The sequence below is a fragment of the Lontra canadensis genome, unplaced genomic scaffold (genome assembly GCF_010015895.1).
Source record: "Lontra canadensis isolate GAN:19392208 unplaced genomic scaffold, GSC_riverotter_1.0 scaffold144, whole genome shotgun sequence".
In the NCBI taxonomy this organism is placed as follows: domain Eukaryota; kingdom Metazoa; phylum Chordata; class Mammalia; order Carnivora; family Mustelidae; genus Lontra; species Lontra canadensis.
The window spans coordinates 2,198,785-2,213,356 of record NW_022631138.1 but is presented as its reverse complement, the minus strand read 5'-3'; the positions used below and the strand labels follow the sequence as shown (position 1 = coordinate 2,213,356).

Genomic DNA, 14,572 nt, shown 5'->3' with positions numbered 1-14,572 from the left:
TTCAATCTCTCCCCTCTCCACACCAAACCTATAGCCAGGGCCACTAATGAAGTGGGCTCCTGATCTTTCCTACTATCCATGAAGGGACATGAAAAAAAGAAAGAAAAGGAAGTGTGGAATGGTAAAAACAAACCATAGGTGAGACATTTTGATCACAAGTTGACAGAAAATTATATTGAAGATGTTGGCAATGTAAAATTTTAAAGAAATACTATATATATATATATATATATATATATATATATATATATCTGTATGTGGGATATTTATCTTTTTTCTTTCTAGCAAGGACTAGTTCCTGTAAATTATATACACAAATGCAAAGCTCTTCACTAGTCTGTACAAGTAAAAATAAATGTACCTTTCAAAGAGTCAAAGATGGAAAGCACAGGTGTATTTAATATAGAAGGCAGATGTATCAAAGATAACAGAAAGAAGGAGAACAAGGCTTTTAACAAATTGAACAAATGGCCTGCTTCAAGATCAAAATATGTGAAGTAAACGTAATCTGCAACATAAGATCATTCACTCCGTGCAGTGATCTGATTAACACATCTAGTCCAAAAAACATTTTGGGTAAAAATTACTAGGTCCTGTGAATAAAGGAAAATATAATAAGCTGATTAATCACTCAGTTGTCAACCATACTATTAAGAAAAGCGGAGAGCTAGAAATCTAGGGGTTTTCCCAGATATAAATGTTCTGCCTCCTCTTAGAGAGTAAAGCACTGTGGCCCACATTGCCTGAGTCATTTCCCCCTGGATGCTAACTTTTCATGGTTCTTCCAAGAAGGGAGTCCACTGAATCTCTACACACTGGGTCCCCAAGAGCCGGAGAATACTTATAACCAAATGAGACTTCAGAGTGACGCGCTGTAATGTCTGCATGTGTGAAGGGTACAGTTAATTCTATTCACTTCCACGTGTTCAGACCAAGGGTTAAGGAAGAAATGAATGTGTTCAGACTTCATAGTGACAAAGACAAATGTTCTTTATAAAGAATAACCATGAGCGTTTTGAAATGGAAACAATTCCTGAGCTGACATCAAGTGGTGCCTTCATAATCAGTCAGACTTTAAGAAGTGCTCTGTCTAGACTTTAACTACTTTCAGGAAGTATTTAAAAAGGGAAATATTCCTTAGGGGGAACAGAAAAACTCAAATTGGGCCTTTTTCATAAATGTCCTATCTTTAAAAGTTCAAATTAGGGGATGGAAAGTAAAACCGTATTTCATAGCAAAAAGGGATGGAAGTGGAATTACGTGGTTTTTACCCCAATAACTCTCATCACGCCTTCAATAGCTGCGAAGATAAAGTAAAGAATCCCCAGTCCGACCACCCGGTGCATGACTGTTCCTAAACGGGGCCTGAAATGAGAAAGAGAAAACAGGGGAAAAAAGAAAAAGAAAAAGCACCAGTAAGTAAAATACATCTGAATATAGTAACTGGTCCCATTTCCAACATAGAGAAGTCATCATCTAGTCAGATCAGTCTGCCCCCCGGATCCAGCCTCTGCTTCCTCAGTTTAAAAAAAAATATAGTCTATTTCCCAGGAACAGGGCACAAACAGGCTTAGGAGAAACAGGCCTCCTGCTCTAGGCCTGGAAGCTGTACTGATGCCCACCAAGCAACACACTGAGGCCGCCCAGGTGCCAGAGGGTTAGCATAAGCAGGTACTCACTGCACCGGCTGGAAGGGGGCTTGAGGAAACCTAGGAGGCTAAGAGCCAACTTGTAAGTGTCCCTGGCAGAAACAGTAACTTAATTCTTTCATGAACATTACTTAAAAACTGTTCTGGGATATGTTTTGTTAGATAATCCACTGATTTTCTGACTTGGGCAGAAAAAGAACAGGAGTATTAGCCGTTTGTATTCTCTTCCCTTTCTTCTCTCAATCCCAAAACAAGAGGGCTAACACACTGTAGCTTCCATTCTTTACACTGAAAAAATTAAAATAACATTTTTGGTTCTTTAAAAATATCAATGATTTGGGAAAATGCAAAGACAGTGATTTTTGTGATGAGCAATTTGAAAACAGAAATTTCATGAAATCTGCAAATCAGAGCACAAACATTTCAGCTCCAAAACCCTCTGGCCAGAGTAATTCGAAGAAAAAACTAATTTTGGAAAAATACTTAATGTAGTCACTTTAAAACAAAATCCAACTAAAAATTCAACTAATAGCCACAGCTTATATTTAAGACTCTGTATCTGATTTAATTCACCTAAATTCTGACTCATTACAGTCCCCTAACTCGAACCTTCCACCTGCGAGAACCATGAGTGCTCTAAAGTTCGTAACTAGAACTGTGGGTTGTATAAGATTCCACACGAGGACTCTGTATTCTGTATACTGTATTAAGGCCAAAAACAAACTTCCCAAGACCCCAAAAAGCATTTGAGAAGGAATCTCAATAAATACCCAATGGAAAGAAGGTTTCCTGGCCAAAATCTTCCTAACTACATCAATCCCAAGCTCACAAGTATATGTGTGTGCATTCAGTGCATATTTACAGAGGGCCTACTATGTGCCAGGAACTACACTGGGGCCTTAAGCAGCAGGACACAAGACAGGCAAAGCTCCGACTCCGCAGAAGTCACATTGAAGCGGGGGGAAAAGACAACAAATCCTAATATATGCATCAAGCAGTGCTTTAAGAGGGGTGAGGGTCCGAGTGACCGGGGAGGGTGTGTACCCCATTGCAAATCCCAACAGCGCTAGCCTCCCTGGGAGAGGAAGGTGAGCAGAGGCAAGAGTGAGGAAGCAAATTGTGTCCAGGATCCCAGGATCCAGGGGAAGACACTTACAGGCAGAGGCCTTTATCGCACCGTTGGGGAAGTGTCTGTTGTGTTTAAGGAACAGCAACAGCAATAAAGCCAGCAGGACAGGGCAGTGTTCAAAAAGGGAGAATGGCAGGAGGTGAAGTCAGCCATCTAAGAAACCACAGAAGGGAGTTGGGTTCATTTAGCAAGATGGGTGCAAAAGTAATGAGATCTTTGTTATGTTTAAAAAGGATCATCTCGGCGGATGCTGTGTCTAAAAAGACTGACTGGAGACCAGGACAGATGCAGGGAAACCAGTTAGGAGGGTACTCGAGTCATGTAGGGAGAGACGATGGTGTTTGGAACCAGGGTAGTGGCTGTAGAAAGGAGGGGTGGCTTCACTCTGGGTGTGCCCTGACATTAGAGCCAAGAAACTGGATGAGCGTGCCCCAGGAACGTGAGCTGCTGGAACAGAGGTCTGGGGCCTGAGCCTGGAGCACTTCAGTGTTGGAGTTCAGGAAGACAGAGTCCAGCAGGGAAGCTGGGGAGGAGGAGCCAGGGCTCTAAGACTCAAACTGCCACAGGGCCCTTGCACAAAGGCTGAGCAAGGCCATGTGGTTTGGCAACAGAGGTCCAGGTGACTGACAAGAGCAGTCTCGTTGGAGGAGTGGAGGCAAAAATCTCATTAGGGTATATTCAGAAGAAAATGAGGGAAGTTGAAGTGGCAAGTACAGACAATGCATCTGAGAAACGATGCTGCACAGGGATGAATAGAAACGAAGGCGGGGCGGGGGGGCGCCTGAGTGGGGGTGCCCTTAACCCACTGAGTGGCTCAGTGGGTTAAAGCCTCTGCTTTCGGCTCAGGTCATGATCCCAGGGTCCTGGGATCAAGCCCCACATCGGGCTCTCTGCTCAGCAGGGAGCCTGCTTCTCCCCCCGCCTGCTTCTCTGCCTACTTGTGATCTCTCTCTGTTAAATAAATAAATAAAATCTTAAAAAAAAAGAAAAAGAAACAAAGGGGAAGCAGAGGAGAAGGCCAGCGGGGATGGGGGTTTGCTTCGGAAGATGACCAAAGTACCAGCATGCTGATAGCAGTGACGTCCCTCAGGGAAACGGATGACCCCAGAGGAAACACGGCCGGCTGCTGGAGCAGCCACTGGACACATGAGAGGTGACAGGATCCAGAGCACAAGGGCAGGGGCAGGACTTAACCACTGCCTTTCAAGAGGAAGAAAACGCTATACATGGTCCAGATGTGGGGGGACAGAACAGATTTGGTGGCAGGAATGCACTGAACTCCCTTCTGATGGCTTCCATTTCCCTGGGGAGTAAAGAACCAAGATCAGCTAAGATGGACATGGATAGGGAGTCTGAGGCTAGAGGGGAGAGAAGGGGGTAAAACAGTCTTCTGTAGAGTGGGAAAGGGACTGCCAACTGGCAAGAGGATCTAGAAACTGCCAGGGGCACTAAGGGCACACTTAAGAGTTCTGGGTTATGAAGAAGGGGAATGAGCCCACACTGTGGTCAGGCAGATTCTGCTGCTCGGGTATGAGCCTGAGGCTCGAGGGAGGCCAACAAGGAGAAAGGCAGAGAGCTTTGGGTGTACGTGGGCATTCAGCACCCTATAGGATCAATGGAGGATGGCAGGATCAACAGGCCAAAGCCACACTAGGATCAAAGAATGAAGTGAGCTGATCTGTTAGGAAAAGTAAAAGGGAAACAGAGACAATGACAGCTGAAAAGAGGATTAGCATTTGCAATGATAAAGAGGGTACAGTTAAATATAATAATAAAGTCTAGAAAGTGGAGTGGGAATCATAATTGAGGTGAGGGGACAGGTGAGAGCAGCTGAGGTGGGGAGGTGAGATCAGGTTACTCACAGGAGCACCCACAAGGATACGAAATCACAGGGAATTCTGGCACATGGGGAAGCGCTGAGAAACAGAGAGAAGCAATTACTCAGAGAATTAAGGGATGAGGGCAGAAATCTGGAACTTGAAAGGCAACTGCAGTAGGAAGATAAAGCAGGTGCTCCAGTTTGAAAGCTTGAGAGTTTTAAAGAAGGAGAACAGTCCAAACAAAAGGGCAGAGAGGATAAAGAGGACAAGCTCTTCCACGGTCATTCCCAGTGACTCATGGGCATGGGAGAGAAAAGATGGGGGCCAAGAGGGTCTGGAAGAAGCAGGGTCCTGCCTGGACCTGGCCTGGATGGCCAGGTTTTAGTCTGAAATCTGCTGACCTGTTTAGTCCTCTCTCCCTTACAATACTCAATTCTCAAATACAATCGTAAAAGCATAATTTGGGGTGACTGGGTGGCTTAGTCAGTTGAGCGTCCTACTCTTGATCTCAGCTCAGGTCTTGATCTCGAGGTCATGAGTTCAAGCCCTGCGTGGGGCTCCATGCACGGAGCTCCATGCTCCAAAAAAAGCATAACTATGTGTCTAGGAAAGAGAAAATGGTTCGAACTTTAAGAATCATTTAAAATTTTCCTATCCTTAAAGTTGATGACTTATTCATTTAACTATAAAAAGCCACTGGAGGGGCGCCTGGGTGGCTCAGTGGGTTAAGCCTCTGCCTTCGGCTCAGGTCATGATCTCAGGGTCCTGGGATTGAGCCCCGCATCGGGCTCTCTGCTCAGCAGGGAGCCTGCTTCCCGCTCTCTCTCTGCCTGTCTCTCTGCTTACTTGCTTACTCTCTGCTTATCTTTCTCTTTCTGTCAAAAAAATAAATAAAATCTTTAAAAGAAAAAAAAGCCACTGAAATTCAAATTCAAGATCTTTATCTGAGGACAGTGTAAAGTGGTCAGAACATGGAAATCCCTTAAAAACACCTTCTTGCAGGTGTTTCCCTACAGGGTTTGTAGAATGATACTGAGATGTGTCCAGTTTCACAGACTCATAATGTAGATGGGAGGAGTCACAAGACTGGAAGCTCGGTATCTTTCCAACACGCCAGTACTTACTTCACAATGCCGTAGCCCAGACTCACAATGATCACGAGGAGGCGAGCCAATGTCCTTTTAACTGCAGATATCAACTCTGCAAATATCAATAAACCTTGGGCTGTGGGGAGGAAAGAAAAGAATTCATTCTGTATACATCTAGAGGCCTGCCACCAAAATTCTAAATATGTACTGTGTATAACAACATTCGGACCCCAGGTGAACTGGCCATATTTACTTTAAAGGTCAACTAATCCATCTGATGTTTGAAAGCCTCATTGGAGGGGAATTTGTTACTCCTGGAGAATTCACTGACCCCATATTTGCCAGCACTATTGGGCACCGCTTGCATACATCAATCTAAAGCTGTCTCCCTCAATTTCCCTCTGTTCTTGTTGTTCCCCCTGAGGCTATGAAGAACTATATCACTTTCTGTCCTATGTATATTTGAAAACCATAAGGTCCTCTAGAGCTTTCTTTTCTCCAAGTTGCCTTCATCATTTATTCACTTATGCTCCTACTGTGTGACTATAATGGGAAAAGAGACACCATGATCACTGCCCTCATGAGATTATATTCTGGTTAGGACAAGTAAACAGACACAACAACACAACTCTGCGTGATGAGTGCTATAGGCAACACAGTATCTCCCAGGACTGTGAAGAAGCCAACCTAATCCACACCTGAGGGAGGTACAAGTGGGTTCTCAGAAGAAGTAATATCTAAGTCAGGATTTCAAGGCCTAGTAAAAATTAACTATTTGGGGGAAATTAGGGGGAAAGCAAAATTAAAGGTACATGAAAAGGCACGGAGGAGGAAAAGTAAAACATACTGCAAGAATTCAAAGTTCAGGATGTCTGCAGCACGGTGCAATGAGGGACATCAAGAAAAAAGGTGGTCAGAGAGGCAGGGATAATCACACAGGGTTTTCAGGCCGTGTTATGAGTCTGGATTTTATGCTAAGGGCAGTGAGAAGTCAGTGACAGTTAACTAGGGAGTAAAAAAGGAATTGGTAAACTATAGCCCATAGGCCAAATCTGGCCCTACATCTGCCTTTGTAAATAAAGTTTTATTGGGACATAGCCATGCCCACTTGTTTACATGTTGACTGTGGCTGTTTTTGTGCTACAATGGCAGCTGACTAGTTGAAACAGAGACTGATGGCCCATAAAGTCAAAAATATTTACTATATGGCCTTTGCAAAGGAAGTCTGCTGACTCTTGGAGTAAAACTGACCACTTTATCAAGACTGCTCTACTTCATGGCTTGGAAAGGAACTGGGTGACAGACAAGGAAAATGCTAAGGAGGCTATTCCAGAAATCTAGGTAAGAGATGAAGAGAGCACAGCGCTGGCAGGGAAGACAGAAAAAACAAGGCAGACATTCAGAAACCAGTAGTAAATCCACCTACCTATTTTTGTTTTCAGCTCACAATTCTCCAACTTACCCACAAGGAATCATAAGAGACCATATCAAATGCTTTGCAGACAGATATGGAACTAGAGGGTGGCAAGAGGATGGCGCCAAGATTGACTGACTCAGCCAGTCTAGGTTTGGACTACAGTGAGTCAAGGACAAGGGCAGAAAAGGTGCGTTCCTTTTCTGCCATACAGAAAAGATACAGAGACTGAGAAGTCTGTAAGGCATTCAGAAGAGTTAGCAGGTGACCAGCTACTAAGTCTGCAGCTCAGGAGAGACATCGGGCCAGGAGATTAAACTTCAGGAGGAAAACAACAGCTGAGCCCTCTAAGACAGCATGTGGAGTGTGAAGAGATCTAGGATGACAAATGGTTAAGGATGGTGTGTTTTCAAATTCCTTCGCGAGCGTTTTAGTCTGGACTATTTCCCCTTGGAGGAAAGCGATTATACAACCTTCCTGGTACAGCTAGACCTGCCAAACAGGAACCTCCACGTCTTCACTGCTAGTCCTCCTGCTGTTACCAAGGTTGTAGGAGCTAGTGGGAGGCAACCATCCTATAATCGTCATGCTGAGTTTACTCTTCATCAGCTTCACCCTTTCCAAGTCCTTTAAAAGTTGCCCGTTGGTTCTTCTGTGATTTGTACTTCAACCCCAAGATCAAGGTCTTGCCTATTAAGTTTCACCTTTCCATTCAGGATACCAAAACTCTTTGATCCTTCAAATACTTCCAGGTGAGAAGGGTCCATCTAAAATTATTGTCTATACCCCCAGTATTAACAACTCTGCCAACATCACACCGTCCATGGAATTTTAGCGCGTATTCTCTGCATATGCATAGGTCTGCAAGGAACATGAAGTGGATCATAAGGAGAAACCAGCAACAAGGTCTGAAACCTGTGAGGCAGACATTATTCAAAACCTCCTTCTAACCCAGTGGTTCTCCACCCTGGATGTGCATACTACAATCACATGGGAAGCCTCTCAACAGAACCAGTTCATAGGCCTAGGCCAACCACAGCCTCTGGCCCTAGTATTGTCTTAAAGCTCTTCAGTGATGCTTACGGGCACCTGGGGATGAGAACCATTGCTCCAGACCTGGGCTGTCCAACAGGAGTTTCTGGGATGATGGCAATGTTCTACATCTACGCTGTCCAATAAAGTAATCACTGGCCACGTGTGGCTCTGAGCATCTGAAATGCAGCTAGGACAACTGAGGGAGTGAGCTGCTATTTTAATTTCAAACACCCAGATGCAGTCTATAGCTACCACACTGAACAACACGGCTCTACACTGACAAAATGCTGATGGGTAGTTACATGCACGAACCCTTTACACATGGTCGCACAGCCAGTTTTCAGCTCACATTTCTCCACCTTGTCCACAAGAAATCACAGTTGTCAAACACTTTGAAGAAGTCCAGCTATACTCGCGGCGCCTGGGTGGCTCAGTGGGTTAAAGCCACTGCCTTCGGCTCAGGTCATGATCCCAGGGTCCTGGGATTGCCCCGCCTTGGGCTCTCTGCTCAGTGGGGAGCCTGCCTCCTCCTCTCTCTGCCTCTCTGCCTACTTGTGATCTCTCTGTCAAATAAATAATAATAAAAAATAAAAAATAAAAAAAAAAAAGAAGTCCAGCTATACTAAGTGTAGCAGCACAAAGCAAGTCAATGCGACGTGACCTATCCTTAAGGTCCCCGTGTTGGGTCCAACAATCACTGTTTCCTGTCCCTGCAGCGTTTTTTCCAAAGTCTATCCTTCCAGTATCAGTGCTAAGCAAGACAGCCTGGGTTACAGGCTTCCTTCCCACTTGGGAAAATGAGAAACAGCAGGAGCCCTGTGGTCTTTTGGCACCTCTCCTTTTCATATGACTTCTCGAAGACACCAACAGCAGCCTGTGATTTCTCTTTCAAGGCCTTGTATCATCTCAGAAAGAGAGCTTCAAGTCCCCGAGGGTGGCAAGTGGCCTCTCATCCCTTCATGTATCTTAGGCTGCCACTCCTCACTGTACCTTCCCTAGACAAGGCCACACCATACCTTCCCTAGACAAGAGATGACAACCACTAAAAGCAAAGGAGCTCAACTGCCTTACTTAACGTTCAAGAATACTCTCCCCGCCAACCATGAGCGGCAGCCTCACCCCTCCTAGTTCAGTTCAGAGCAAACACACACACGCAAACAGCACTAAAACTTTTCATGGTATCATAAGATCTCTAATATGCCTCCCTGGATATGTGTCCCTTCTTTCTTCTCTTATACACATCCTTTCATTTTGGGACATTATAAATATTCCCCAATATAAAGAAAGCAGTATAATCAACTCCTCTGTACCCAATACTCAGCTTCAATAACTATCAACATTATGCCAAATCCATTTCATCTAGACTCCAACTCACTCCTCTTTTTTTTCTGGAGTATTACAAAAATAAATAGCAGACATAACCACACCCTATGAAAGTCAGTACAAAGATTATTTTAAGGGGTCACTCAGAAGCACATTCCTGAGAGCTTTCAACCCTTTCGAGCTACCTCCCTTTCCAAAGTTTCGGTGATGCAACTATACCTTTACTTCTCTGGCCTTTTCGCACACTACCTTCTAGAAATCTGACGCACACATCTGAGATCTCCAACTCCCTGTCCTCCTTAAGTAAACTGTGCAGGGCCTCCAATGGCCACGTGAGGTTCTCTGTGACAGTGAGGAGACAGAGAACACTAGATGGCTGCAGGCACCATCCATCCCCGCACTACTGATTTTACTCCCTGGGGTCCAATTTTCCTTCTTTTCTTTTGTGGAGGAGACAGGAGAAGAAAGAATATGGGAAAAACACAGAGAAATATGTTAAAAGGATTAGTAGCACCTAAAGTGCCCCTGTCTGGAACTTTTGCTGTTTTAAGTCAATCACTGGAATGGGAGTTTTCTCCTCCCCAGGAGGAAAGTGAAGGAAAGCAGGGGAACAGAAAATGAGGAGAGCTCATCCACTAGCCTAGATCAGAGCCCCACTCTGACATTCCCTTCGTGGCTCTCGTCCTCTTCATCTCTAATGCAACTGTTTCCAAACCACTGTACAAAGGAGGCCTCCCACAGCTCTGTTCACAAATGCTAGGGGTTTCCTGGATCGTACTGCATTTACAAAGAGAGTCACAGCTTACTTGATAGCCCAGTGCTGCTGATGTTTTGATATTCAGAATAAAAAACTGCTTTTTCAAGCATTCCCAGGAAAATAACAGCTGCGATCCAGAACTGAATTCTTAATATATCTTTCCAATAACAGGCAGACCACATCAGCCAGAGTACGCCATATAAAATATAAACGATACACATCACCATGTAAAACTGTAGGAAGAAAAGCAATTTAGTCAATTAAGGCTTGTAATCATTTGAAAATGGACACTTCTTCATTCAAGTTATCTAGTCTTTTATTTTCCTGTCACTCTGGAATCAGAAATAGAGTGTATGCCAAAGCATTAGCTACTAAAGGATACCATCACAAGCTCTTCAAATTGTTAACATTACCAATTAGGATAAAAAATAATTTTTTAAAAAGGAAAAAATGATAAGAAATACTCACAATCATCAGAGGCCAATCTGATGCAGAAATATATCCATGAGGCCCAATCATAGAAAGAGAAACTGGTGAAGATGGGGATAAAGAAAATAAAGAATTAAATGACCCATTACATTTTAAATGTAAGCTCATTTCCCAGAAGGCTCTAAGAGTACAAACTGAGCTAACAAATGCTGAATTTTTACTTAGCACACACAAAATGCCGGATATTACTAGTCACTGGCATGTCAGCTCATCAAGATACCTTTACTTGTATACATGCTGGTATCAAACTAGGCCAGGTCTGATCTTAGGCAGACAGCAGAGCAGTACTGGCCTTTGACTGGGCCCATGCTGAGTCACTGACCTCACTGAGGACTCCGTCTTCCTTAATGTAACTTGGGATAAAGTACCGGACTCAAGCATCTGGTTGGGGTTGCTGTATAAGACAACAATAATAAGCGGGGTGCCAAACACAGAACCAAACTGTCTCAGTAACTGCTCCAGTTACTAACTGGTGGGGTCTTCAAACTGCCTGCTGGTATCAGGGGAAGAGACACAATACCTGGGAAGGTGAGAGAACACACAGTCTAGGTGGCAGAGTGGCCCCAATGTCCCTGGCTCTCTTCTCTGACCCCTTATGTCATCTCTAGGAAAGGCCCAACTTCCCATTCTTCCAGAGCAGCCACCTCCACCGGCTTCCCCTGTCGTACACCAGTTCTCTGCCTCCTCTGAAGCAATGCCTGTGTCCGCTCAGTACTTTCTGCCTCCTCACAGGACTGTGCAACTCTTAAAGACAAAGACTATCTTCACCTCTGTGCTCCTAGTGGATGAACTTGAGCAGTTTGCAAATGCCCAGGACCTTCACATGCTGTTGACTACTACTGGTCCAGCAGACACTCACTCTAGAAAATGACAGTCGAGGGATGCCTGAGTGGTTCAGTTGGTTAAGCATCTGCCTTCAGCTCAAGTCATGATCCCAGGGTCCTAGGATAAGTCCCACATAGGGCTCCCTGCTCAGCAGGGAGCCTGCTTCTTCCTCTGCCTGCCTCTCCTCTTGCTTGTGCTTGCGCTCTCTCTCTCTGACAAATAAATAAATAAAATCTTAAAAATAATTTCATAGAAAATGACAGCCGAAGCAATTCTAAGATCTCTGAAAGCATTCATTCTCTTAAAAATTGTCTTTTGTGGGGCGCCTGGGTGGCTCAGTAGGTTAAGCCTCTGCCTTCGGCTCAGGTCATCATCTCAGGGTCCTGGGCTCTGCTCAGCAGGGAGCCTGCTTCCCCCTCTCTGCCTGCCTCTCTGCCTACTTGTGATCTCTTTCTGTCAAATGGATTAATAAAATCTTCCAAGAAAAAATTTGCCTTTTATAAGCCCACTCTTGCATTGGGTACTAGGAGAGGAACAATAGAGCTTAATGAGACACAGAGGGCCTACCTTGGGGGACAGGGGTGGGCAGGGACCTCACAGACCCACAGAAGCCACAATTGCCAGATAAGCTCCTTCTACTCCTAAGCTATAGACAGATGCTTTAAAATAAAAATGTTAAACCTCTGATGATGGCCATTTTCATGAGACAATATAATCTACCTCAAATACAACTAAAATGTTGCCTACCCATTTCTATATTAGGAAATTCTTTTTTAAATCTATGAGGATGAAGAATTTTATATCCCACTATGGTTTGAAATTTTAAAAATTTACCCTAATTTTAAATTTCTAATCCATTAAAAAATATTACAGTTAAGATAAGCATAAAGTTTTAAAGTTTTAAAATAAACAGATTATTTTTGCTATTAACAGAAATAATTTTTTTTTATTTTATTTATTCATTTGAGAGAGAGACAGAGACAAAGACAGAAAAAGCACAAGCAGGGGGAAAGGCAGAGGGAGAAGCAGGCTCCCTGCTGAGAAGAGAGCCCAATGCAGGGCTCGATCCCAGGACCCTGAGACCATGACCTGAGCTGAAAGAAGAGGCTTAACCCACTGAGACACCCAGGCATCCCTTGAGTGACATTTTTAACAAAAAAATGTAGATTTGGGTCAACGACAAAAATATAGAATACAGTAAAAGCAGACAGCAAAAATGCATGCAGTTTAACTATACCATTCAAATTCCATCTTGCGTCTGTTTTTTCCGTTTTGATAGAAACAATAAAGATATGAAACCCATCTCTCTGTGTTCTCGCTACAACATCCTGAAACAGGGGGGAAAAAAATCCTTTATGTTATTTTTTAAAAATCGCTATATAAGCTACAGTTAAGCAACAGTCCACCACATTTTAAAACAACTTTTAGTAATTCAATGGGGTTACTTTTTACTGTTTTAAAACAACGGAAAGAAATGGTAGACAGTGGAAGGATAGCAGACTGTGGAAGGGTTGCCCCTATACCTGCCCCTCTCAGACCCAAAGCAATGGAGGAAGAAAAAAGCTTTTTCTACTGTTCAGTTTTTCCCCTTTTAATATTTTTAAAGGATCTCCCCTGGAAACTATCATTCTATGTTTTACTTATTAATACCATTCAAATATTTTTTCTAATACTACACTTCCCATATTTCATTCTAATATCAAGCATTCAGTTGTTAAATATGGCTGTTTTTAAACTGAACTGGGGGAGTAAGAAGTCAGGTAACATTGTTAGAAAGGCTGTACAGATTCAGTACATAGGTTCAATTATTTAAATTCCCTAACATCTATGTTACTAGCCGTCCTGCCAGGAAAAGAAATTGCCCCCTGTAATGCCTAGGAATGTTGCAAGGTCCTACATAACTGGATCAAACTTCACATTCATCCTTCCAGAATATTCCCTATCCTTCCCTTTCGTTTCCTACTCCTCCACCTGCAACAGAGTCTGTGCAGAGCAGAGTTTTGTCCCAGCCACTGCAGAGTGGAACATATTTCCACTCTGAAATCACTCTTTAAGATCACTGAGAAACTTAGAGGCACGGCATCAAAGCAAATGTTTAGCCCTCCCAAAGCCACCTTCAGTCCCTACGCTCAACTGCTTCCAAGCCTCTACACCTCTTGGTCTGACTTTTAGGAATTCCTCCAAATACCAAATTCTCTTTCCCCTGGAGCTACATTCATGGTTTCTATTTCTTTACATCCTTAATGATGATCCAGACCAGCCCACTGTTATGTTAGGCATTTGAAAGAAAGGTAGCAAAGAAGTTAACCTTAAATTATAACTTCAAAGGAATTTTTAAATAAAGAAATAAGTAAATACAAAATTCATACAGATACACATAAAAAAATATACTATTTGAAATAATGCTTCTTTTTCTCCCCCTACTTCTAATCACCCTACTGTATATTGCTCTATCCAAGTATCTATCCATCACAGATTCTTTTCAGGCTTACCAGAACTTGTAAACATTTGATTTAAAGACAAATAAAATGACTCACTGTTGATCTTTCCTGGTTTGAAACATTTCTGGTATTTGTAATTAGTTCCTTATTCTGGAAAAAAAGAATAAAACAATTCCATTTTATATTGCTGCATTTCCATGGGGAAAACTGCTTTAAAAATTAAGAAAAATTGCTTTGAAAAAAGTAAAGAACCAGAAAAAATTAAAAGTAAAAAAGTTTATAGCCCAAACATGAGTTAAAAAAAAATCCTGCTTTTGAAAAATTACTGTTTAAATCAGGGTAGTGCTTACCTTTGGTGGGGAAGATACTGCGGGGGAGCTTTAGGGGCTAAAATATTCTATACTTGATCTGGGTCTATACTGATGTGCTCAGGTTCTGAAAATTCATCAAGCCATACACCTCTGCTATGCACACTTTATGTTTTTATTTGTAATAAAATAAATTTAATTAATTTATTTTTATAAAATAAAATAACTAATTTTTAATAAAATAAATTTAATTAAATAAATTTATTTAATAAAATAAAAACTTTGTTTTTATTA

At 42.8% G+C, this 14,572-nt stretch overlaps 1 protein-coding gene across 2 annotated transcripts in view; it reads right to left on the bottom strand.

The window, feature by feature from the left end:
• The window catches only part of TMEM87B (transmembrane protein 87B), a 49,480-nt gene that overhangs the window by 19,782 nt on the left and 15,126 nt on the right, over positions 1 to 14,572 (bottom strand). For both annotated transcript variants that reach the window (XM_032843876.1, XM_032843875.1), the window contains exons 5-10: positions 14,067 to 14,120; positions 12,767 to 12,857; positions 10,684 to 10,745; positions 10,265 to 10,448; positions 5,723 to 5,822; positions 1,272 to 1,365 (exon numbers count right to left, since the gene is read on the bottom strand). In XM_032843876.1, coding sequence (XP_032699767.1) covers positions 1,272 to 1,365; positions 5,723 to 5,822; positions 10,265 to 10,448; positions 10,684 to 10,745; positions 12,767 to 12,857; positions 14,067 to 14,120 — 585 coding nt within the window. The remainder of the gene's footprint in view (positions 1 to 1,271; positions 1,366 to 5,722; positions 5,823 to 10,264; positions 10,449 to 10,683; positions 10,746 to 12,766; positions 12,858 to 14,066; positions 14,121 to 14,572) is intronic.